Source organism: Grammomys surdaster, unplaced genomic scaffold (genome assembly GCF_004785775.1).
Source record: "Grammomys surdaster isolate TR1022 unplaced genomic scaffold, NIH_TR_1.0 126531, whole genome shotgun sequence".
Lineage (NCBI taxonomy): Eukaryota > Metazoa > Chordata > Mammalia > Rodentia > Muridae > Grammomys > Grammomys surdaster.
The window spans coordinates 1,279,073-1,306,829 of record NW_021621323.1 but is presented as its reverse complement, the minus strand read 5'-3'; the positions used below and the strand labels follow the sequence as shown (position 1 = coordinate 1,306,829).

At 35.7% G+C, this 27,757-nt stretch overlaps 1 protein-coding gene across 1 annotated transcript; it reads right to left on the bottom strand.

The window, feature by feature from the left end:
- Window positions 1-24,649: 24,649 nt before the first annotated feature.
- On the bottom strand, window positions 24,650-26,777 carry Pdha2 (pyruvate dehydrogenase E1 alpha 2 subunit). The gene has a single exon (XM_028760505.1). It carries the CDS (start codon window positions 26,184-26,186, stop codon window positions 25,005-25,007), a length of 1,182 nt encoding a protein of 393 aa, XP_028616338.1. The 5' UTR covers window positions 26,187-26,777; the 3' UTR covers window positions 24,650-25,004.
- Between the last annotated feature and the right edge of the window lie 980 nt (window positions 26,778-27,757).

Genomic DNA, 27,757 nt, shown 5'->3' with positions numbered 1-27,757 from the left:
ACATACAACGTTGAGTTTCTATTTAAAAGTTTTACCATTCTGGCCCATATGTGTCAAGTATTTCTCTTCTTACATATCTATTTATAAAGTAGCTCCTTCTTAACCATTATTATTATTTTTTAACATTTATTTTATTATTATTTTATGTGTATATATATATATATATATATATATATATACACATACAATTACACTTACACATACACATACATATACATATGGAACATGTGTGTGTGTAACATGTGTGTGTAGGTGCCCATAAAAGCTAAGAGTGGGTGGCAAGTCTCTTTGAATTCCAGGTATTTGCATGCTGCTTGAGGCAAGTCTTGCAAATGAGCCTTGGTCTTCTGCAAGAGTAACAAGTGTTCTTTACCATTGAATCATCTGTCTAACTCCTCATTCTTAATGATTAAAAAGAATATCTTTCCACTAGCTTTGGGTCTCATGGCCATGTATTCTCCTCTTGTTAGAATTATGAACATATATCAAGTCAGATGTGGAATTACAGGTCTACCCCCTACTCAAATGTAACCACTATAAAGACAGACATCTTCTCTTCTTACATTGTTTACCTCATCTTCCGATATAATAACCGGAATATCAGGCATATTCAATGTGAATTGAAGAGTAAATCTATCCTGTCACATTAAAGATAAAAAATTCCCTAATGGACCAATAAATCTAAAATGTGATATAAAATATACAAAGGAATAACAATACAATCTGGGAAGACTGTTCAGTTAAGGATTGTCTTTAGGTAAGAAGTAGCTCAGCCTAAATGCAAACACAGAAGAGAAAAGCAGACAACATCATATATACAAACTCTTGGAAGGAAGACTATAAGCTGATAAAGTCTTATAAGTTTTATTTTGTATTTATTTTTGTTAAATACAATCATTTTAGGCAATTATACATTAACATTTACACTATTATTATCTCACTTTTAAGAACAACAATATAAAGAAAAATAAATAATGGGACTTAGACACAAATCTATCTTGATTAATCATCATTCAAAAATTTACTAGTACATATTTTCTCACACTGGGACTGGCAGCAAATATTCTGAAGTCAATTGATACTTATTGTGGTGTTAAAGCAGGGGCAGGAAGAGTGAACAAGAAGCTATAACACCCAGTCAAGAGAATGGCCTGTGCTGTGTGGAGACTGAACATGGGTATTCCAATGGAATAACACTTCCATCCCATTACCTCAGGGACCGCCCTTATGGAAGAGGGCTAGTCTAAAGAGAGGGACAGAGTCACTATTTTTTTCTTTTTTTTTCTTTTTTTCTTTTACTTATTCACTTTGCATCCTGCTCACTTCCTCCATTACCTCCTCCCACAATAATACCCCATACCACCTTCCCTTCTTTTCTGAGTGGGTGGAGGTCTCCCTGGATATCCCCCTACCAGGACACTTCAACTCTGTAAAGCTAGGCACATCTTCTCCCACTGAGGGGCATGAGGATAAATCTAAATCTGCAACTGACAGGAAAGGGGAGTTGGGGACATCTTCAAGAGAGACAGAACTGTGAAAAGTGGGGTGCCCAAGAATCATTGAGGTCGGCCTTAGCTATGACTTATAACATTAGAGATATACTACCTGAAGGGACCACCTCCTACAGTAAGGCAGAAATCAGGGTGACAGATTTACTCTTTAATGAGACACTATTACTCCTCAGAATCCTTCTCCCTGGTGCAGTAGCTTAAGGGCCACAGCCATAATTCATAAGTCTGCTTATTTTGACTTTTTCAGAAAGTCACTACTTTTTTTTTTCTTCTTTTTAGTTCTTTATAACCTCACTTTTCTTAAATCGGTGGGCTTTTGTCCCAACATTTTGGGCTTCTTTGCTCTTCATCTAAAGCCATGTATCTGCCCTCCATGCCGATTTAAATGGCATGCCCTTTTCTTTCCTACATCCTCTTCTTGACAGGATCTAAATTTACAGCTTGTCTGCTCTAGGATTTTCTTTTTAAATTCTACTACAACTATCCTTATATTTCCATTTGAGTCCATGCTAAAATTACTATATTGAGACCCTGAGAGGGATCTCAATTTCCCCTGTATCATCAGTCCAATGCACTAATATCCTTGACCTTACTCAACTATATTCCTAATGGAAGCCAGACAATGAAGATGGATTGATTTATCGTTTACCTATCAAACATAATACATTAAATACATGTTCTCATCAATAAAATGAAATATTTCTTATATCAACCTACAAACACACATACATACACACACTCATACTAGAATAAAATACTGTCAGCTCCAAATAATTGACTTAAAAGAACTTTACTCATTACTCTCCAAAATCCTTAGACCTAACATTACAATTTATAGTCCTGTATTATATAAATGTATATGTATCTAAAAATGAAAAAAGTCGATTGCATAATGCAGCTTCATTTAACTTTTCTGGTGACTGCTTTATGACAGTGACCTACATGGTCTGAAAATATAATGTGACAAAGAATATATCTGCTTTCCATCCCAAGGACATTCTTGAAAATGAGCTGTAATATTTCAAGAGTTTTATCCTTGTGAGTAAAATGTTAATAAATAGATAAATCTTTAACACTTGCCAAGTCATGAGCCTGTGTTCAGTAGAACTAAAGGAAGAATGTGAAGCTAGCGGGAGGAATAGAAGAGAAATTTTTAATGTTGTCACCATTATAAAAGTTAGTGTGATCCAATGAGTTTTTCTTGGTCAAGGTTGACAGACACTCCATTTGGAATAAGTTATTAGTATGTATCCATCTACAAAGAGTCAAAACAAGCCACCAATACCAATAAAACAGGGTGAAATTCATATTGGCATCATTTCTAGAGTGACCTCGACATCTAAGATGACTGGCTCTAAGATGATCTTTTGCCTACACATTTCTTCATGCTTAAGAAAAAGAATGACAATTAGGCTGAAAGAAAATTTATCGAGAGAGAACTTCAGTAGGCATTACTCACAGATAAGTAGGGAGGAGTTATTCAATAAATTTGAAATTGTTGTTTTTGAAAACTTATCTTAAATATTGTGTTAGAATTTACATTTATCTTAATATTTCAAGTTTTCCTATTGTATTTGAAATCGTGTTTTTTTAATAAGAAATAATTTATAACAGCTATATATTTCCCATCTTTAATCTTCTTGATAGATTGAAATTAAACATCAAAATCCAGCAAAATAAGACTGGTTTTATAATATGATTTTCAAAGATGAAGTAAGTAGGATCCGATTAAGCAAATGATAGGGAGAATCATAATAAACGGTAAGACATAAATCAAACCCAGACTTCCGCAGACTCAGAAATCCTGCTTTGAAATATACCACATTCTGTAACTTATCTGTAGTGTCATGAAAATAGTAACCCTCCATGGACAAACTGTGATCATCATAGGAACTGTGGGTTCTCCAAATTGCTTCAGTCAGGTCCAAAAATTCATTCTTTTTCAGAAGAATCATAATACATGCTTTTAAATTTTCCTTTAATATTACTCAGTCAAATGATAAGAAACTCACATACAATCCTCACTCCTCGTAGTTACTATATGTTATTATGATTCAAAAGTTGAAATACAGTTGAAACAAAATATATTTACAATGCCTATCAGAATAATTGAGTAAAGTAGCACTTACATGACTCCTTTTAAAAATATGTTGGAGCAATAATTATGATTTGTACAAATTGGATTGCTTGAGAATGTTTAAGTTAGAAGTCCACATAAGTCTTTTATGATGACACAATTTCTATTTGATAAATACAACAGCAACTGTTCAAATACCTTTTCATTTTAGTCACTCACTCAGTGGGTTCTCTGACAGTGTTCAAATGATCCATGATATGGTTAGCTTACAGAAATATCCAACTTTTACCAAACATTTACAAATTCCACTATCTAATTAGTCATTAGGAAGACATTATATGATGGTGACTCATTTTATATTTTACAGAAAATGTTTAGGGGGACAAAAATCTGTAATTATTATTATTATTATTATTATTATTATTATTTAATTTATGTATTTAATCATTTTTACACTCCTGTCATTATTTCCCACCCAGTTCACCCACCAAAAGTCCCTCTTCCCATTCCTCCCTCTCACCCTCATTCCCAAGAGGATGTCCCCACCTGTCCACCCCGGAAGATGTTCCTACTCCTCACCCCAACAAATGTCTCCCCTCCCTGGGGCCTCAAGTCTCTCCAGAGTTCAGGGTTAATTGTTTCTTCTCTCACTAAGCCAGATCAGGCAGTCCTCTGCTGTATATGTATCAGGAGTCTCATAACCGCTAGTGTAAGCTGCCTGATTGGTGGCTCAGTGTCTGAAAGATCTTAGGTGACTAGGTTAGTTGAGACTACTAGTCTTCTTATGGAGTTGCCCTCCTCAGCTACTTCCAGCCTTTCCCTAATTAAGCGATAGAGGTCCCCAACTTCAGTCCAATGGTTCAGTGTACAAATCTGCATCCATCTCAGTCAGTTGCTTGTCAGGCCTCTCAGAGGACAGCCATGCTAGGTTCCTCTCTGTAAGCACACCATAGCATCAGTAATAGTGTCAGGCCTTGGAGCCTTCCCTTGAGATGGATCTCAAGTTGGGCCATTTACTGGATCACTTTTCCCTCAGTCTCTTCTCCATTTCTGTCCCTGCATTTCTTTTAGACAGAAACAATACTGGGTCAGAATTTCTGACTGTGGGATGGCAAACTCCATCCTTCCACACAGGATGCACTGTCTTCCCATTGGAGGTGAAATTTACAAGTTCCTTCTCCCCACTGTCAGGCATTTCATCTAACATCCCTCCTTTTGAGTCCTGAGAGTCTCTCACCTCCCAGGTCTCTGGTACCTTTTAGAGTGCTCCCCTCGTGCCCCGCCTTCACCCACCAGATAGCAGACTTCCATTCATTCTGTTGACCCTCAGAGCTTGTCATCTCCCCCCAATACCTGATCATGTTTCCCTTCCTGCTACTCCCACGCAGGTCCCTCCCTCCCTCTGCCAACAGCGATTGCTTTCTTCTCCCTCCCAAGTAGAACTGGAACATCCTCACTTTGGTCCTTTTGGTTGTTAAACTTCTTGAGTTCTGTGAATTATATCCTAGTTCTTCTGTACTTTTTGGCTAATATCCATTTATTAGTGAGTACATACCTTGCATGTCCATTTTGGACTGGATTACCTCATTCAGAATGATATTTTCTAGTTCTATCCATTGGCCTGCAAATCTCATAATGTCCTTGTTCTTAATAGCTGAATAGTATTCCATTGTGTAAATGAACCACATTTTCTGTATCTATTCTTCACTTGTGAGACATCTGGGTTGTTTGCAGATTCTGGCTACTACAAATAAGGCTACTATGAACATAATGGAACACATTGCCCCTGTTGTATGGTGAGACATCTTTTAGTATGTGTCCAAGAGTGGTATAGCTGAGTATTCAGGTAGATCTCTTTCCAATTTTCTGAGGAACCTCCAGATTGATTTCCAGGGTGGTTGTACAAGTTTGCAATCCCACCAGTAATGGAGAAGTGTTCCTCTTCCTCTACATCCTCACCAACATGTGCTGTCACCCGAGTTTTTGATCTTAGTCATTCTGATTGGTGTAACATGGACTCTCAGGGTAGTTTTGATTTACATTTCCCTGATGACTAAGATTTTTGTACATTTCTTTAAGTTCTTCTCGGCCATTTGACATGCCTCTGTTGTGATTTTCTGTTTATCTCTATACTTCATTGTTTTGGTTTTGTTGTTTATTGTTCTTGAGTTCTTTATATGTTTTGAATATTAGCCCTTTATCGGATATGGGGTTTGTGAAGAATTTTTTCCCAATCTGTAAGTTGCTAATTTGTCCTATTGACTGTGTCTTTTTCCTTACATAAGCCTTTCAGTTTCATGAGATACCATTTATCAATTCTTAATCTTAGAGCCTAAGCCATTGTAGTGCTGTTTAGGAAATCTACCCCTTCCCCACCTGTCCCAATGAATTCAAAGCTCTTTCCAACTTTATCTTCTAATTAGATTCAGTGCCACTCATGTAATTGTGTTTAATGCCTTGCTTGTTCTTTGACTATTTGTATTTATTGTCTTGCTTGTTCCTTGACTATTTGCATCTATTGTATTGCTACACTCTCTACCTAGAAATGACCTTAATACATGCATGTAATTAAAATAATATAAAAGCAAAAAGGAGGAGGGGGATGTGATAGGGGGCTTTAGGGAGGGGAAATGGGGAAAGGGGATGACATCTGAATTGCAAATAAATAAAATATCCAATAAAACTGAGCATCAAAAAATTCAGTGCATCTGGTTATATGTTGAGGTGCTTGATTCACTTGGACTTGACCTTTGCAAAGTGTCAAATATAGATCTATTTTCATTTTTCTACATCAGAACACCATTAGACCAGCACCATTTTTTAATGATGATTTTTCCATTGTATACTTTTGTCTTGTCAAAGATCAAGTGTCCATAGGTGTGTGGGCTTATTTCTGGGTCTTCAATTTTATTCCATTGATCTCTATCCCAATACCATGCAGTTTTTATCACTATTGCTTTTAGTGCAGCTTGAGCTCAGGGAGGTGATTCCCTCAGAAGTGCTTTTATTGTTGAGAATTGTTTTCAATGTCCTGGGTTATTTGTTTTTCCACATGAAAGTAAGAACTACTCTTTTTATGACTGTGAAGAATTGTTTTGTGATTTTAATGGGGACTGCATTGAATCTGTAGCTTGCTTTTTATAGGATGACCATTTTTCCTATGTTAATACTACCAATCCACAAACATGGAAGATCTCTTCATTTTTCTGAGGTACTCTTTGATTTCTTTCTTCAGAGACTTGAAGTTGTTGTCATACAGATCTTTCACTTGTTTGGTAAGAGCTGTACCAAGTTATTTTATATTATTTGTGACTATTATGAAGGGTGTTGTTTCTCTATTTTGTTTCTCAGCCCATTGATCATTTGTATAAAAGAAGGCTACTGATTTGCTTGAGTTAATTTTATATCCAGCCACTTTGCTGAAGTTGTTTATCAGCTCTCTGGTAGAATATATGGGCCACTATGTATAATGAAAATTGTGATATCTTGACTTCTTCTTTGCCAATTGGTATCCCCTTTATCTCCTTTTGTTGTCTTATTGCCCTAGCTAAATCTTTGAATACTATACTTATTAGATATTGGGAGAGTAGGCAGCCTTGTCTTGTCCCTGATTTTTACCCACAATTTGTAAGAGTCATCATTTCATAATTTTCTTTTTTTTTTATTTTACTCAACTATAATATTATATTTAACCCAAAAGCATGCTTATTAAATAACTTCACAGAGGTGAAATAATGAATTTAAAAAAGTGTCAGGGCAGAGTACAGAACAACCTTACCATCTCAAAAGATCACTATATCAAATGCTACTTTTGCCAGCCCAATAACTTAATGAAAATTTATTTGCGCTCAGGGATACCTTTACTATATGAAATTTTCAATCTCTGTTTTAGGCTATGTGTAGTTTAGTAATTTCATACATCATCTTCATGCAATAGAAAAGGTAATGGGGGCACAACATGTATATTCATCAGCAATAATTATTAGAGCAAAGATTAATTGCCACCAATAATGATTAGCCAAGTTGATAATTAATGACCATAGCATACCTACCACAGCATTAAAAAGGCAATTATGTTCCTCATTGCGACATCTCATCTGTATCATGTAGCAAATTACAATTGTAAATGATAATGCATATTGAGGACTTTATTACTGCATAATTAATTGAAGATGTGTTCTCAAGCTATGATTCACTGACTGATTTTATGCAAATGGCATAATGTAAATAAAACATACAATGTAAATTTATTGCTCTAAATTTAATTCAATAAAGTTGAATCATCACGTCCTATGTAAAAGTACTTAAATAAATGTGTTTGTTAAAATTTAATAGATGTAGTTCTTACTCCATCTGGAATTCAAAGTTGCAAAGACTAGCAAGAGAATATTTACATAAAATTTCTTCTCAGAAAACTAATTATTGAAGTAGGTAGCAATTAAATGACACAAATATAGAGAAAAGCAATGTAAATTGAAAATGTTGAAAATAATGGAACTCAAATAGTACAATTTTATAAAATACATTATGTCAATTTTACAATTGAAATTTTAATAATAACTGCATTTTTTTCAAGACATGGTCTTACTATGTAGCCCTAACTAAACTGGAACTTATTATATAGACAAAGTTTGTCTTGAACTCACAGAGATTCACCTGCCTCTCACTCTGGAGTGCTAAGATTAAAGGCATATGCCACCACAATCGGTCCAACTACTAATTTTACAAACAAAACACAAAAACAAAAAAAACCTCTCTAATTGGACGTTAGACCCATACAAGAGGGAGATCAGACTTGGTCCTGGAAACCTAGGCAACTATTCAAGGTATGTGGTGTCATGGATTCTGGACGAGAACCCACAATGCCACTTACTAATCATCATATTCCCTGATGTATTCTAAATTTGTACTTACTCCCACAGATAAGATAGCCTTAACCTATCAAAAACAAACATCTTTTCCTTTTGTACAATAGAGAGCATTACCAAACACTTCAGCCAATGAAAGTGCAGAACTGTGGCTCTTAGTTAACAGATACAGGTACAAAAGGCTTAAGAATCACTGTAAAGAGAGAACAGAAAGCTCATAATCCAGACGAACAAGGAGTTTGTTGTAGGATTCTGTCTTCTAGTGATGTCAGGTGCTACACTCATATAGTCTTACTAACATCACTGCGTAAACATAAAGCAGATGAGGACAACAACAAGAGATATGCTAAAATGGATGATGTAATCTCTAGAGCTTCAGCCCTAGAGAAGAACAGAAATACTGAGGTTGGAAGAACTATTCATCCCCAGGGAAGAGCTCAGCAACAACTGGCTTTCCAATTTTGGAGGTAAGCTTTTAATTATTATGCTTTTATATTTTGAAATTTATAAATAAAATTACTTCAAGTTTCAGGTATAAAGAAGATGAGTAATGGGAAAAAGAGAAAGCAATGGAGAAGAATCTATAAAGACAATTACAGTGTACCTTCTGGAATGATAGAGGAAGAATCACTGTGAACGTGCCTTTCAAGATAAACATGAGAGTATGAACAAACAGCTACATTTTATAACTCTAAAGTTAACCAAAAGAAAGGACAAAGTGGACATCATCTTTTTAACAGATGTTACAGGACATCTGTAAACAGCACTATCCAGGGTATTTTTTCTTGAGGCCACTTTAGTTCCTTGTATTTATCTATCTGGGATAGAGCAGCAAAAGCCATTATTAGCTTTTTTTGTGGAAAGGGAAGTTCAGGTTCCTATGGGGTCTCAACACTAAGCATGATCTATAAACAAGAGTCAGTGTATTGTCTGTAGTTACAACTCCCAGTAAGTCTCATCGCAGGCACATTAGGACTGCTTCTTGTGACTTAGATTTCAGCCTTTTTGGATAGGAAGGATCTTCACCCTTACTCACATGCCTGCTTTCAGAGCCATCATGAGGATAAAGCAATTGCACTCTTCAGCCTGAAGCTTATCTGGAAGTTCCAAATAAAAGCCTAAATGATGTTAAATACAAATCCCAGAGAACCAGATAACTACAGAGAACTATGATCTTTCTAGCTGCGTGCGGTATATGAAAAACTGAGTCCAAACAAGAAAACACAAGGATAGGTGGCATCAATAATTGCTATTGCACTGATTTGCAAGCTGATAGAGAGAAAAAGTAACAAGCAAGGATATCTTAGAAACTTGGATTTTTATGACACAACCCTTCAGAGAAACTAGTAAATGAACAAACAAACAAAAAAGTGTTTAAGGAGACCAAATGGCCAAATGAATCATTTGCTGTACACTAAATTATTCTAAGTAGATACTAAATGGGTAAGTGAACAGGGGTATGAATGGTCAGATAGAAGAAAAGATCTGCTACATGGAGTGCAACACACATCTTGTAATATTTCTAACTCCTAGGGACTGGAAAGATGGCCCAGTAATTCAGAGTGCATGTAGCTTTTCAGGAAGATCCAGGTTTGGTTCTCAGGACCCACATCAAGTGTTTTACATTTCCCCACTCATTTTAGTCTCAGAGAGTACAACATCTTCTTATCTCTGCAAAACAGCTACACACATAAACTCCTATAATTACACATAAACATATATAAATAAAAAAAGAAACCTTAAAGCACCTATCATACTAATCAAGCAGAACAAGGAGTGCATTAGTAATAATAAAAGTCTAAGCACAAAATATTTAGAGGTAATGAGCTTGGAAACCAGAGTGGCTATAGTACGTTATATAAATTATACAACTTGTAAATAAAAATTATGAAACATACAAAGAAACCGGAAAGTGATTTTCCTCTGTAAGTGAAGGCAGAAAATGTCCCTCAAGAGATTCCAGATTGGAGACATATCCAGACTCTAAGTAAATAAATCATTTACAATACATTTTTAGAGAATTAGCATTGTGTGAAATGTAAAGACAATGATGCTCAGAAAATTTTAAAAATGTCACTCTATATCAGAAATGTTCTTTTAAACAAATTAATATAGAAGAAATGGTTATCTACTCTGTGAGCTAATATGCTTGGCTCATAGCACATACCATACAGAAGTAAAAAAAGTAGAGGCTCCTCACAAATGTTAATATAAAAGCTAAATTTATAGAATTCCTTAAAAGCTAAATTTATAGAGCAGGGAGCTCCAGTAAAGTAAATGATTAGTGGATATGATACCAAGAGCAAACTAAAAGGAGAGAAAAGGGAAAATAAATTCAACATTGAAATAATAAATGTACTGAGCACATTTTTTCAGTTGGTAAAATATTTGCTGTGTAACATAAAACCCCAAGTTCAATCACAAGGAGACAACCAGTCTAGCTTACTTAGCATAGTCCAGGTCAATGACAGACCGTGTTTTCAAAATAGGGGTGGATAGCTCCTGAGAAACGACACCCAACATTATTCACCTGTGGCTTCCACACAAGTGCAAATATGTGCATGTAGATTCGTGAACATATATGCACAACTGAATACACCCAAACAGGGAGATTATCAAAACTTGAAATCCTCAGTGCTTTAAAGGACAACAGGAAGAAAATGAGTAAGCAACTTCCAGAATGGGTGAGGGTATCTGCAGATCATGGCTGACAAGAAATGTACATTCAGAATATTTTAAGATTTATTATGACTCATTAGGGAGACAGAGATAATTTAACTGAAAAGTAAAAATGTGAAGCAAAAACATTCAAAGAGTTTTTTCAGACACATAATGCCTATATGAACATGAAAAATATTCCATTTATTAGTTGTTTGAAATCATACACGCTAAAATGGATATAATCACAGGTACAGAGAATAGAAAGCGTTATAGAGAAATGGAATTCGAATAGGCTGCTGCTAGGAGTTTAAAAAGAAAATGCCTTATTTTGACGTATGGATGGGTGACTCCTCAGTAGCATCACTGGGAAGATACATGGGATATTAAAATTCTACACCTTAATATTAAACCATATTCTTGCACTAAAATTAGTGCATGAATGTCCATGTTAATAGTGTCTGAAATGGGCAAAGTTGGAAATAGCATACATATCGAGGGTTAGCTAAAACAAGCTTATACTATAGAATATAGTAAAATCTTAATCATCAGGGATGTGGGATTAAATGGAGCACTAAAGGAAAAATATTCAGTATTAAAAACTGAAGTACTAATGCATGCTACAAAAGAAGTAAACCTTGACATAGCCTAGGTGAAAGAACCAAGTTGTGATGTCACTTATTCTGTGACACTATGCAGGTGAAATATTCAGGACAAGCAAAGTCACAGGCAGACAGCAAATTGATTATTACAGTAATGGAGTTTGAATGATGGTAATACAAGTGGAAACTAGTTCGAAGGCTTACATTCTGTGTTAAAAATTTAATTTATAGCATTGCACAACTCAATATATTAAAAATCAGCAAAACATATGTCAAATTGGCTACTTACATGATATGAGTTGTATCTCAATAATTGTATAAACAAATAACATATAAGCCCTCTTTTAAAAGAAAAAATGTTATTTAGAAACTCAGATATAAAATAAAAGTAATATATATATATTACTTATATATATATATATATATATATATATATATATATATATGTTTTAAACGTGGAATAACTCAGTAAACAATATCTTAAAGTATGTTTCAGCATAAAATATTATTTGATTATTTATTAGTTTAGTTTATCAAATAATGTCATACAATGGTTAATAAAAGAATGGACCTCAGAAAGGTTGACACTGGGCCCAGTGATAGCACCATTGACTGAAGTAGAAAGTGTATTTGAGGCTTGATATTTTCAGAGAAGAATTTCATGCAAGAAAACTCTGATTGTTTTTTTGTATCATAAGATGAAAAAAAATGCTGCATACTGAAATCTTCACTCCCATAGACCTTTGCTTTCAGAAATAAATCATCCCAAATTCCTACTTCCATTATCCTTGTGATGGAATATGGCTCTTTGACAATTTGATTGAGTTCAAGACCATAAAGGACAAACAGAAGGAACACTGAACAATGAAAGGTTTTTTAGCTTCAGAGTCATTTTCTGTCTGAGCTCAGTCCTGAGTCTCTAAGCCATTCTGATGAGCCACCAGTGATCCGTTCAGAATAGACAGGCCTCATCTTAGTATGCATGGATGATTCGTGAGAATACTGCATAGCTATTCCTGTGGTATGTTTCTTCCGGGTCTGGGTTTCATGAATTTTTGAAGAACAAAAATCGGTTGAAAATAAATATATAATGATCAATGAAAACAGTAGGAAGGACAGGTCTCATAGCAGTCTTGAAAACAGCCAGTGTCTTCAAAGACCCTGTGCCTTGCTGTTCACCTCTTTAGAGCTCTCCCTTCACTAATCATCATGGTCCATTTCTACCTTCTTAGATTCTGTTGTTAGCCCTGCTTATATATTCAGGTATAAATATTCAGATACACGATGTACAAATAAAGCACTTCATGTTTATGTGTCTGAGTCACCTCACTTGGTATAACATTGTCTGGCTCCATTCACTCCCCTGCTTATTTTGTGGTTGCAATTTCTTTTGCAGTAGAACAAAATCCTATAGTACCTATTGCTACCTTCTCATTACTCATTCATCAGCTGAAGAACAGCTAGGTTGTTTCCATTTCCCAGCTATTGTGAATAGAGTGGCAATAAACAAGAAAGAAATATTGAGCCCTTTGGAGTAGAATTGCTTGGTCATAGAGATCTACTTATACATTTTTGAGAATTCTCCACAAATATATCCGTAATGGATGTGCCTGTTTGCAATCACAGCAAATGTTAGCATTTGTTGTCAGTTGCTTCCTTGATCATGGGCACTAAGATGGAGGTAAGCTAAAAATCTCAAAAGTTATTTTATTTTTCTCAAGTTCCTAAAGATGTAGAACACCTTAATGGCCTTCTTGGCCATTTTTTTCTACTTCTTTTGATCATTGCCACAATCATTATTGTCATCAGAAAAAAAAAGTTAAAAACAAACAAAAAATCCACCACCAACACCAATAAACAGGCTTGTATTCTCAGGGATTGAAAGAAGGATATGGGCAGATTCCTGGGCATTTCTGGCCAGTCATTCTATCAGAAGCAGTGAGTTCCAGATTTAGTGAGAGACTGTCTTCAGAAAAACGAAGAAAATGGTTACAGAAGACATACAGGATTGATGTCATGCCTCCATTCACTGACACACAAACATATATGTGCACTTATATACAAACATGCACACAAGCAAATATGTACACACACAAACATACACATAAAGAAAAATTAAATGTAGTGTATTCTAAGCAATGGTCTGTGAATGATGATGTGTGAATCAGGCAGTCCTCTGAACAATAAAAGTATCCTAGCTCTTGGTGCTTCCTTATGAGGTAGCATTTATAGACAGTAAAGGAAAGTGAAATACACAGGTGGCGATGGGTTACACAACTTGCTGTTTGCCCCATTTGATCATGGGCCAATCAGCTGTAATTCAGAGAGGGTAAGCTGCAGTGATTGGTCAATATTTCAGCTACTTAAATAGACTCTTGCTTTACACATTCAAAATGAAGGGGCATGTTCAAATAAATTTAGCCGTCTGTCAATACTGTGGTTAAAATGAAACAAATTTCTCTTGAGTAAACAACTGTAACTTTGAGTTTTGTGTTACAGTTGATTGATCATAATTTTAATTAAGAAGTAATTTGGTGGCACAAGAGAATTGAGACTATTTTATTTACACATTTATTCTTAATTGTTTTATTATTTTTTTTTACTCACTGTTTCTTTTCAGTGTCCTTTAGGAGTGCCCATTGGCATTGCCAATGGAATTCTTCAGGTTTTAAATTTTAAATTTTTAATTTTAGGTTTTAAGTTTTCAAGTTTGAGTATCATGCAAAGTTTTGAGTATGTTTGGTAATTCTCTAAAGTATATGTCCATGTAAAGAAATTGATCATTTTTATCTAGCAAGATGATTTTAAGACTAATTTAAAATATAAATCACACACGTGTGCTTATACACACACACACATACACACACACACACACACACACACACAAAACATTATTTTACATAAGTTTATGAAGAAATATAATTTTTCTTTATAATTTAATGATTACATATTTCTTCAATGCAAACATAAGCTACAGATTATTTCTCTACCATAGAATTATAAAAAGTTTTGTTAGAAGATATTTTAGTAAGGCATAATTAGCATGATTCTTCTGTACAGATGAAGATGCTTGGAGCCATAAGGAGAAAACCACATCACAGTTTAGAGAGCAATGACACAGATATAAAAGTACAATGACTAAATCTCCAGTGCATTCATTGCAGCCATTAAGATCTATTTCATCAGCACAGACTACTTACTGAAGGATAGGCATTCCCTTTCCTTCTTTTTAAAACTACTTGAGCCCAGGCTGCCTTTAGAGGGAGAAAGGCCTGCAGCATAGCATTGGAATTGCTGGGGTCCTCCATGATGAAACCAGTTCAAAGTTGTAGGGACAGATAAGAGAACCTATGAATTCCCTCTTCACAGCCGCTCCTCTCTCCTCAGCACACTTTGATAGTTTCTCTGTCAAGAGGATTTCAGAGGCATCCATTTATTAATGGATGAAAAGCCAAATAGCAAAACATCTGAAACTGCACAACCCAAACGATACTTAAGGAAATAGATGGGCAAGTTGTATTTACTTTATTTAATCAGGTACTTTTTTTTATTCCACAGCAACATGAAAAACAATCATTTTTGTTTACATTAGTGATTACCTTAGGCATCCTTGTACATGACCACAATCTCCCTCACTTAACCTCCATGAATGATGGCTAAAACACAAGCTTTGCATTTAAAAAGAAAAAGAGAAGAAAAATCTCATTATGCACACAATCGTTCCGAGGGATGGCAGATCTTCTTTAATTCATTTTGTCTCTGCCTAGTGCATTGATCTTTTGTCTATTTCTGTGCAAGTTAACTTATTCTGATATTTTATGTCATGAATCACTATAGGAATTTAATTAAATTGATATATTAGCTGTGCTGTAATTGCCATTGAAGGACTGTAAATGTCAGGCCACTCTGGTCCTCTCCCAGGCCATGACTGGAAAGAAGATGCTATAACTCAAATAGTTTTCATTATCAAAATATGTATTCAGAACAAATGACCCAGAGATATTTTGACCTGTGTCTTCAGTGAGAATTTTACATTTTTAGTGAGACAAAAAAAAATGATAAATGCTTTTGCAAACTATTTGATTAATAACCTATAGTTATTCCCTTTGCATTTTTCTAATGCTCCCAAGTCAAACAACTAATGCTGTTCTGTGCTCTCCACCTAATTACTAATAAGTTACCTGTCAATATCAATTCTGCTCAATTGTGACTCTAATTTATTCACCTCTTATATGTTAATTTCACTTTATTCTTTCCTGAGAATATTTTCAAAATATAATAAGTTTGAGAGTTTCCATACAAAACTAATCAATGTAAAATTCATACACAAATAAAGTACTCTGTTCAACAAAGTCATCATCTGAGTGTACATTATCTATGATTAGGTGCTTGGAGATATTTATCAATGTAGCACCATGGATGCTCTACTATGGAACTACAACTGGGACAGAGTAATTAAGATAATTACATTTGTATTTAATAAGAAAAAGCAAGCTCACACACTGTTGAAGCTATGGTTGAAATAATAACATTTTATACTTTTTAATATATATAAGCTTAAATATTTTGATTATTGACTAATATTTTGTTTATTCAAATGCATACTGGTGTGTACCTGAACAATTAGCAACAGAAATCAGTTTAGATAATGAGTCATGATAGTCTAAATCAACTACTCATATCTAAGGATATTTGGACATACCATTATGACAATATTAACTTAATTTTTTCATCTACAGATAAAGTACAGGAAATATTTGAGATATTGATACATGCTCAAACATCCATTTCAATTAACCCGATAATAATAAACAATCCTTTAATGTCTGAAAATTAGTTGACACTTGATTTTTCAACATTTTCACTTTGTATTTATAATGACATTTCCCATATATGAACATTTTATGTTTTAAAATATGAAAAAATATTTGGCTTAATTGACTATGAATTCTATCATTAAATACTAGAGATATATTTTTATATTTAAATTTCTATGAAAAAGTCCATTTCATGTAGAAATTTGTTTTTCTTTTTCCTAACTGTAATCATGATGCTGGATTTTAAAAACCATTCTACACTAGAACAGTTTTAGATTTACAGAGAAATTGCAAATATAATAGAGTTTTTATCCCCACTCAGTTTCTTCTTCTGTTGATATCTATTATGAACATGGTTACAGTTACTAAATGCATAATTAAATGTTACCATTAACTCAAGTCCACTCATTCCTCATATCTCCTTAATTTCTACCTAATGTCTCTCTTCTCATTCAGGATCTCATCCAAGTTACAACATTATTCATCTTAATAAACTCCGGTTAGCAATTTTTAAGACAAGAGTTTTAAATGACCTTTACAGTTTGAGGAATATTGGTCAGAAAATAAGTTAAACTGTCCCTTCCAGGGGAATTAGTATGATGTTTTCCTCATGGTTAGTCTGCAGATAAATACTTTACAAAGAACAACAGAGAGTGCTATTTTAACACTTCAAAGATTGATGTAATTAGTATGATATCTATGATTTCTATGCTCTTTATTTCTCATTGTCTTATTGGCTTAGATGGCATTTATCAATTTCTTTTCTATAAAGGGGATTGATTCTAAATTCCATGCATAAGTCTCTGAAATTATGTCAGAGTGTACATCACCCAGACTTGTAATGCCACACCCTTAACAGAGTCCTAGAGAATATTCATAAAAATTTTCTCCATGAAATACTTACCTATTCCCCCACCTGTATAAATGTTAATTGTTCATTTATAGCAGTTCAAGGGAGCATCTACTCCAACTCAATATCATCCAGTTCCAGTGACAATTACAGAAAATGGAAGAATCATTCAAAATACTCGTTTCTAAAAAGGCAATCTGAGTTTCCAATTCTAGCTACGACTTGCCAAGTTGTCTCTGGCACTATTACATAGTAATGATGGTTCTGTACCAAAGAAAAAAAATCTATGTTCTTCTTTTGATTTTCTCTTGTGTTTTTGAATAATATGCATCTTCAAAAGTAAAGAGAAAGATTTGTCCTCACTTGCTCTTTATATTCTTCAGGAAAACCCAGATGGAAAAAAACAGTTTTACCTAATGCAATTTCTCATGCTCTGATTGTGACCTACATATTCATTTCCTCCCTATTCAGTAAAATTGTATTTTTTTAAAATTTACTCTTTATTTATGAAGTACTTGCCATGTGTTCATTTCTGAGGGTAATGAGCAAGTGTGCTATGCATAGTTCTCATTATTTTTACTATATTTAACTTTGGTCCATTTGCAGTTAAATTGAGGAAATCTGAGATTTGATATAGTCATTGCATATTTTAAATTATGTGGCTACTAAAAATACATGTCCTGCTCAGTTCATTTTACAATTATGTCAGATATCCTTGGTCAAATACTATACATTATCTAGGAGACAATTAAATATTTAGTTCTCAACTCTTAATATCAACAAAACCATAACTGGCAAGTAACTGGGCAGAAATCAAGAGTTTTTTTTTTTTTTTTTTTTTTTTTTTTTGCTATCTTGCAGGCTTTCTAGTATGTTTCTGTCACAGTAGATTGACATTGTATAAACATATACTTCAACATGACTTGTCCCGATTAAATTGACATAGGAGCAGACACTGCAAACCCATGTGGCTCTACTTGCATCTTACAAATATTTCCACCTTTATAATGGCAGTGACTATGGTAATGATGCATATGACTGTAAGAAACTTGTAGGTAGCAATTCAATTTTTTCTTTCCGAATACAGATATGTTCACAAAGAATTATTTTAAGTAATGGATTGAGATTCATGTGACACTCAAGCCAATAAAACTGATCTTGTCTTAAAAGACTATGGCTGCTGTTTTTAACTAAGTTAATGATAAATAATGCTATGACAAAAAGATAATATAGAATCACACTTCCAAGAATACTCATTCACAGTTTTTATAAAGATGAAAAAGTGCAGTGCAGTTTACTTGCACACAATGTAATTCAAAAACTAGTCATCACCCACTGAGGGAACAAATCTACAAAAAGCTTACTTCAAATTGAAAAAGCAGAGAAAAATCCAAATGTAATAATTCTGTAGAAAGATCATATTGAGCAAAATATTTCCAAATTAAATGTCTTTGTATGTTACTGAACTTCAAATATTTTGTTTCCTAAAATACTAGAATAGTTTCCTAAAATATATTATAGTATAGGTGAATATTGGAAATGTTTTTTTCTTCTAGTCTGCTAGATCTATACCACACAATCAAACTGTGTTGCAAATGTGTATCATGTAGTCTGATGGCCCAGAATATCACTTTCTTTTTTTTCTTCTTCAAAGAATAACTTTTTGGAATTTCTGCCAAAGAAAATGCAAAATTGAGTAGTGATATGAAAAATATTTAATATTTTAAAATTTTATAAAATTACACATAATTCTGTACATAAAGACTAGCAAATGAACAATTGCCCAGATAGCCATGAAATCACTAAGACATCGTGGATGAATAACAAAGTAATTTAAAATTTTATTGCCAAACTGGTAACTCAATAATGATGTACTTCCTGTTTATTGCAGCATGATTTTAGAGACTGTATATAATGAGCCAAGTGACAATAACAGCTGTTTATTTATCCTGAATATTGTTGATGTTTCAATGAATATTTCGTGAGAACAGACACTTATTTGAAACCAAGCACATAGGTTAATTTACAAAAGAAGGAGAAGCAGCTTTGAATCATGGATCTGATTATACCCCCTCAAAATATAAAATCTACCTATCGAAATGCTGAGAGTTGTTTCGTTTTACAATTTTGTATAGTGTATCCTTAATTACAGCTGTAAAGGCAGAACAATTTACTCAACAAAGAGTATGGGAGAGAAGAAAGCCACCAAGTTGACATCTGCAAATTATGCAAATAGGGTAGTAGTATATAACAAGGCCCTAATAAGCAAGCCCTATTCAGATGGCAAAGGGGAGTGGGAGAAAGGCTCTTCTCAGATAATTACTAAAGTTGGGAGGGCACTTATTCCCAGGGTGCTTCTCTGGGAGAACCAGTTTGTTTTCCCTTGCCTCCTCAAGTGGAAATTTAAGTGTGAATTAAAAAATGGCATGCTGTGTTTGAAGAGTGGGACCCCTTTTCTCTTGCCAAAGAGCAGCAATGGATAGAGGGCAACATGTCATTGATTTTGAGGCTCCAATTCGCTTTTCACACCCATGCAGTGAATAGCATGTCGTTTGATGCTGTTTACATTTGAAAATATGAATAATGTTAGTACATCAAGTATCTGCACCATGGCTACTCCTTTAATTGATAAAATGTTGACAATTGCTCCTTAATATTTTTAAGATTGAGATAAAATCCGTATAAGTGAATGTAACCAGGAATTTGTTCTCAAAGGAATGTCTTATGCACATGTAAATCCTCTTGTGTTCATGGCAAGTAAATTAGCTCCCATAGCTTAGACGCAGCCTGATGGGGATTTGGAAGATTTCACACTAGTCAAATTGTGATCATAAGTATGATGTTACATACTGCATTTGTGACAAAATGGAACACAGTAGAGTTATTAGGAAATATACTGTCCAAATTAGATATTTAATGTGCATGATAATAGAGAAAGCAAGCTACTTACATATTACCTATGTTCCATGTATGGTAAACTCTTTAGACCAGGTGTCATTAAAATTTTTCCATTGATAATCAGTGTATCAAAATAACTGCAGTAAGTAGAAGTTTTATGGCATCAATTTAATGGAAAATTATGAAGTATTTATGACACCTGATTCATGAGATTGCTGATACATGAGGCCCAAATGGAAGGCTATTTGGGAAAGACTCCTGAAAAAAAGAAAGTCTTCATCAAATTTTAGATGGTGGCAGAAATGGAGAGAAGATAGAAAACTACAGCTAGCATTTTAGACTTATACATATATGCTACGTCAAAGGGCTTTCAGTTGTATTATTTACAATTTGCCTACCAGCACTCTAGTGAAAACATATTGTCATGTTACATAGTGCTTCAGAAAAATCACCATACAACAACGGACTGTGCAACCTCAGTTGGGTCTAAACTCGGGTGTTGTTGAGTTTAATTCTTGATGTTCTGGTCAGAGTTCTTTTTTTTTCCCCCTTTGTGCTCATAAGTGAAAATGTTCAATATTAAAACAGTGAACAGTCTATGGTTTTAGCTCTCGAAGAGTTTGATTCTGCTTTGAATTCTGTTCTCAGGGCAGAAAGATGTAATAAAATACGTAAAGCATTAACAGGAGGATAGAAGAAATGAGAGAAATGACAAGTGACTCAAGGGAAATTTAAATCATAAAAAATAAACTCAGCAAACTGACTTCAGAATGTATTCTCATGCTAATGGTAAAAACCAATGCATGATTCCATAGGCATTTCTCTTTCGGGGAAGATCTAAGAGTTTGTATCTCTGAATGTGTAGAAGATCTGATTCTTGACATATTGCAACTCTGGGAGAAGACAGAACCTTTAAGAGAAAAAAGGGAGTTAGGTTATTGGAAACATGATTTTGAAGGAGAATTGAGAATTTCACTTCCCAATCTATCTCTTTAATAATAGACTATTACAAAGTGATCAACTTAACCATTTGGGTGCACTGTGCCTGCATAGATTCAAAATAGAACCATGTGACCAGGAACTCAAACACCTGAGAACACCATAAACTTGGCCATCTTATGAATCTCAGGCATTATCACTGTGTTGACGAACTGATTGATCAGTGATTTAGTATCTCGATTGTTGCAGTGAAAAACCATGACCAAAAAGAAAATTGGGGAGGAACTTATGCAAGGTGTCCTTTTAATGTTCCAGTCTCTTCAGTCCAAGCTGACCAGAACATAATCTCAATTGAAAATAGAAGCAGCTTTGATAGCGTCTTTAAAGTTCCCTGTAAGACTTTACAAGTCAGGCTTTCATTTTCTGCACTGCTCTAAACCTTATCTTTCAAGCTCTTACAGAGCATTACACTAAGCTCTCTACACTCAATGGCTTTTCTAGCCAACATTTAAAAGTCCTTCCCCAATCCTCCCAAAAACAAGGTCAAGGCTCTCTCAGCAATACCCTACTCCTGGTACCAACTTGTCCTATGAAGGGTTTGTATTGCTGCAATGAAACACCATGATCAAACTGCAAGGGAGGGTTGGGGGACTTGGCTAACAATTCCAAATTGCTGTTTATAATTGAAATAAGTCAGGGCACAAACTCAAACTGGCCAGGAATCTGGAGACAGAAGCTGATACAGAGGCCATGAAGGGGTGCTGTCTACTGTCTAGCTATTCCTGGCTTAATCAGCTTGCTTTCGTCTAGAACCCAGGACTTACAGAACTTTACTTTGTATGTCAAGTTGATATAAGGCTAGCCAGTACAGTCAGCACCAGCAAAGAATACAGAAATGAGGAATTAATAAGATACTCTTTCAGCAACACTGCAGATTTTGTGGATTAAACGGGGGAGAATTTTCTATGCCCATTTTGCATGCTTCTTTCAGTTTCCATATAATGGAAGCAAATTATATTCTTTCTGAACTTATAGCAGAGCTACAGTCACATTCAGATGGAGTGTGTCAATGAAATCTAATAGTTCTTATCCTCCAGAAGGGATGTGAAAATAACTGTTTCCTCCATTTTTTTTCTTTTTGTGAACAGAGTGATACTTCATGTAACCCCAAGTTCTTAAAATGAAGTTACCTAGTACAGCCCAGCCCAGCAACTATACAGGCACAGTTCTCTCACTTTAATAATTCTAAACCAGGAGTGCTGAAATAACATTTCCACCCGGAAAGCTGACTTTTAATAGAACATTGGTGGATAATTGAACTTTGCTCATTGTTCAAAAGGTCATGCAACTTGACTGTGTTCTTTTTCTTTGGGTAAATTACTCAGCTTAAGTATTTATTGGCCTGCCAAAATGAAAGTATTGTATGAACTCTGTTACTCTTCAGCATTTCCTAATTTGATTGTATTTTTTTCTGTGTGTAACCCTACAAGAAAACCTCCATCTTCCCTCCTCCAATTCCAGTACAGGGATCTTTTATATTTGCTCTGTGCTCAGCATGCTCTGTGTATCAGCTTCATGAATCATATAGACATGAGTTTATTCAATGGGAAAATTATAATACTGATTGAATGGAGACTTTGATTTTTCTTTAAAGCTGATTCAATTTTTTTAAGTATTTGAGAGCACTGAATAAAAGGAAGCTTCAATAGGAGAGGTAAAGCAAATTTTGAATCCATTACTAGTATTAAATTATCAATAATCATCTATATTACAATAAAATTGCAAAATGTGTATTTTCTGCCCCTATTAAATTAGTATATGTATAGTAGGTAAGTGATATATGAGAGCTAACAGATTGAGAGATCACAGTTCTAAATAAAATCTCGGTACAAATTAGAGCATCTAATTTTGCTACTCAGACATCTTCCATAAAAATTCGTCTATACCAATTTTAATATCCAGCAAAGGCTAAGTTTAAAAGGTTGCTGAATTTGGGAAAATAAATTGTATATGTTGCTTTTTTTTTCAAAAATAAAAGCCCTGTTAATTTTTTTCTGGAAAAGTGATCAGTGTTAACACACTTCAGAACCAATACCATATATATTAGACTTCTACAAAATCAGTGTTCATTATTGGTTAGTGCATATCACCTGTTGGAAGTGGCTTAGCAGGAGAGCTTCTGAGAGACTTGAACTCATCCTTGTTTTTTTTTTAATCTTTAATCATTTTTTAGCACTCTGTTACCTCCCTCTTGGTCTGCCCTCCAACACTTCCTCTTCCCATTCCTCCTCCCCAATCTCCAAGATGTCTCCACCTCACCCTCTTACCCCACCAGACCTCCCTACTCTCTGGGGCCTTAAGGCTTTCCAGGGTTATGTGCATCTTCTCACACTGAGACCATACCAGGCATTCCTCTGCTGTATATGTGTCAGAGGCCTCATATCAGCTAGTGTATGCTGCCTGGTTGGTGGCTCAGTGTCTGAGAAAGTTCAGAGGTCCAGGTTAGTTGAGACTGCTGTCTTCCTATGGGGTCACCCTCCTCCTCAACTTCTTCTAGCCTTTCCCTAATTCAACAATAGAGGTCCCCAACTTCAGTCCAATGGGTGGTTGTTAAGTATTTGCATCCTTCTCAGTCAGCTGCTTGTCAGGCTTCTCAGAGGACAGCCATTCTAGGCTCCTCTCTGTAAGCACACTATTGCATCAGTAACAGTATCAGGCCTTGAAGCCTCCCTTTGAGATGGATCTCAAGTTGAACCAGTTACTGGATCACTTTCCCTCTTCTCCATTTTTGTCCCTGAAGTTTTTAGACAGGAACAATATTGGGTCAGTATTTTTGACTGTGGGATGGCAACCCCATCCCTCCACTTGATGCCATCTTTTAACTGGAGGTAGAAAGGGAGTTCCCTCTTCCTACTGTTAGCATTTCATCTAAGGTCCTTCCCTCTGAGTCCTGACTGTCTCTTACCTACCAGGTCTCTCATGCTTTCTAGAGCATCTCCCCACCTCCTACCTCCCAAGGTTGCTTGTTTCCATTGTCCCTCGGTCCTTCAGGACTTCACTCCTTTTGCAGGCAAAAGGATATAGATAGAAAATATCATCCTGAGTGAGATAACTCCGACCCAAAAGGACATATATGGTATGTACTCACCAACCAGTGTATATTAGCCAAAAAATGTACAGAATATCCAGGATTCAATGTCCAGAACTCAAGAAGGTAAGCCAAAGTGCCCAATTGAAGGAGGATACCTGAATCCCATTTAGGAAGAAGAAAGCAAAGCAAGCAGAGGGAGGGACCTGGGTGGGAGATAGGTCAGGGAGGGGAAAAGGGGAACATGATCAGGTATTGGGACGGGAACTAGAGTGAAGTGAAGCCTTCCTCGTTTTGGTAAGATTTGGGACAAACTCATCCAACAAGAATAATCAAAAATCTACTTCTTTAACAGTATTTATTTCAAAATTAAAAATCAAATGAAACTATGACAAATTGGAGAATGTAGCCTGTTTTTCCTATTATAATTTTATAAATTTAAAATATTCTAAAAGATATTCATACTATTTGAAATACAGTGCTTTTAATGTTAAAACAGAAAGTGGAACAACTCCTTTAAACAAATTTATATTTTCTAATCCCCTTAATAACCCAGGAATCTATCTTTATAAAAGCTTTTAAGACATTTGTCTGTAACGCCATTTTATTTATTCCTCCTTAACAAAGCTGAAAAGTTTCCTAAAGTTCACCATAAATGTCCCACTGAAAAACTTTTAACAAATCTATAGGTAGTATCTAACCGTGGGACTTATACTTGAGCCACTTATTTGTACCACGGACGTCAAAAGGTGGATTTTGGTAGTAGATGTAATTGGCTATCTCTTCCACAGCTGGTTCTGGATCAGTTGTAGCAAACTGAGCAGCTTCCTCGACTTCCTTCTTCACATCTGCATCAATTTCTTTCAATTCTTCAATATTGCTGAGGTTGTTGGTGACCATTCTCTCTCGGAGTAGCATTATAGGGTCACTCTTACTCCTCACGCTTTGAACTTCTTCTCGTGAACGATAACTGACCCCTGGGTCGCTCATACTGTGTCCATGATAGCGGTAGGTCTGCAGCTCCATCAAAATGGGCCCCTTTCCGGATCTGCAGTGATCAGCTGCAAACCTGGTAGCCTCACGAACACTGAGAATATCCATCCCATTCACTCTCAGTCCAGGGATGATAAAGCCTTTCTTGTGGTAATCAGTACTGGCTGCTGACCGCTCAATAGCTGTTCCCATTCCATAGAGGTTATTTTCACAGATGAAAACACAGGGTAATTTCCACAAGGCTGACATATTGTATGTTTCGAAGATCTGTCCTTGGTTAGCCGCACCATCGCCATACAAAGCCAGGCAGACCTGACCATTCTTCAAGTATTTACAGGCGAAAGCCACACCAGCTCCCAGGGGTACCTGTGCCCCAACAATGCCATTTCCCCCGTAGAAGTTCTTGGCGTACATGTGCATAGAGCCTCCCTTGCCTTTAGCACAGCCTCCTCTGCGTCCAGTCAGCTCTGCGAGAATGGACTTCACTGACAGTCCCCGCGTGTAGCACAAGCCATGAGCTCTGTAGGACGTGATGATATGGTCGGTGGGATTTATCCCTGCCTCCAGCCCCACAGAGCAGGCTTCCTGCCCATCACACAGGTGACAGAAACCACGAATGAACTTCTGCTTATAGAGCTGGTCGGCCTTCAACTCCATGCGCCGAATTACCTGCATGGTCCGGTAGTATTTGAGGGCCTCGGCTCTGGTGAGCACGGTGGAGGTGGGGGGCCCCTCTTCCAACCGGTACAGGTCGCATTTCTTAATGTCACAGGTGGCGTCGTTGGAGAACTGAAGAGATGACAGCAGTCCTCTGAAAGCCGGCTTCTGGACCATTCCCATTCCCGAAAAGACGTGAGATAGCACAGCGGCCAGCATTTTCCTCATGGAGAAACGCGAGGCACAACGGTAGAGGCTCCCAACGATCTCTCTCAGCGGCTTTCAAGATGGCGGCCCAGCTCCTCTGACGTAACAATAGCGCGCGCAAACACTTTGCCTATGTCAGTGAGCCAGAAGCCACGCCCACGGGGCCTGCTCCTCTGATCCTTCCAACTGTAAAGTGAGGATCTCTGACCCTTTCATCCTATTTAACACCATCATCATTGCTGCCCACAACTGTCTTTTCCCTGTACAACTCAGTAAAAGTCCTGGCAGAGTGAGGACATAGCCCACTGTACACAGCTTTAGGCTCCATCCCGGCATCTGTAAACTTGGACAGTAACTGTGCCATACATACCTGTAATCTCAGACACTAGACATGGAGGTTTATAGGAGCCGGACTTTAATCCTATTTTCAATCAGTGTGATCTCTTTGGCCTCAAAAAGAGGGGCTGTTGTGGGAGAGGGAGAGAAGAGGAGGAGGAAAGGTAGGCAGGAAGGACAAAGGGAGAGAACAAAACAGCATCATTATTCTACCTTTTTGTTTTTAAAAGAAAAAAAATACCAACATCTTGACATATTTGTTGAAAAGTATGTACAAATACACAAACACTCATAGACAACCCGATCATGGACTCTGACTTGTTCATATATTGTCCTGGCGCGTAGAAGCTTTACTGTTTCCTAATGAGGAAATGGTTTCATTTGTGATTGTTTTTTAAAGGTCCTACTAGATAGGTTTTTCTCAGTGCTTCTGTTCCTCTAGTTTTTTGATCTTTAAAATACATTTTGTAAGCCAATTCCATGCTATACTATTTTTACTTAATGAAAAACAAATTTGCAAATTATCTCTAGTTGGAACTGTTAAAATGCTAACTTTTCAAGATAATCTTGCCGCTAAAATGTTTAAAACAATAGTTAATATTTCTGAAGAAAATGCATCCTCCTACTCTGAAGTCCGCAATCTGAGGGCACTAAAGCTTTGTCTTACATAGGCATTTTGAGTATTCAGAGGTTCAGGTTTCTTTACCCTTTGCAACAGGTTTTTTTTTTTTTTTCTTTTTTGCTGTTTGTTTGTTAGTTTGGGGGCATTTTTAATTTTTTTAAAATTTTGTTTCCATTTCTTTTGGTATCACTAAGGTGAGCATGGTTTTTCTTGTACTGAAAGATATCTCCAACAAGTTTCCAAAGATTCTCATTTGCTTGTGTATTTTGCTTGAAATTAATCAAAAATTAATTAATCTTAGTTAGGGCAATATAGAATGTGTGTGTGTGTGTGTGTGTGTGTGTATGTTATTGTTAAGGCTAGGGGTTTGCCACAGTTCATGTGTAAAAGTAAAGGAAAACTTTCTTTGTTAGGTCCAAAGCATTTCCAGATTCCCCCCCCCCAAAAAAAAACATAATAAAAGAAAACTAACAAAACAAACACAAACACCAGGAGCAAGGAGATAGTATCCTAAATAGAAGGACTTTGCTGAATAAAGAGAAGCCTAAGGACAATTTTCTGTTCACCATAAAGGAAGATTCCTTAATGCAGGGTTTCTGTTTAACCGGAATCACCCTTATTCTTTCCCAAAAGG

What these genes read in the sequence shown, in the direction of transcription:
- Pdha2 (XM_028760505.1), bottom strand. Translation starts at nt 26,186, where the DNA reads ATGAGGAAAATGCTGGCCGCTGTGCTATCTCACGTCTTTTCGGGAATG.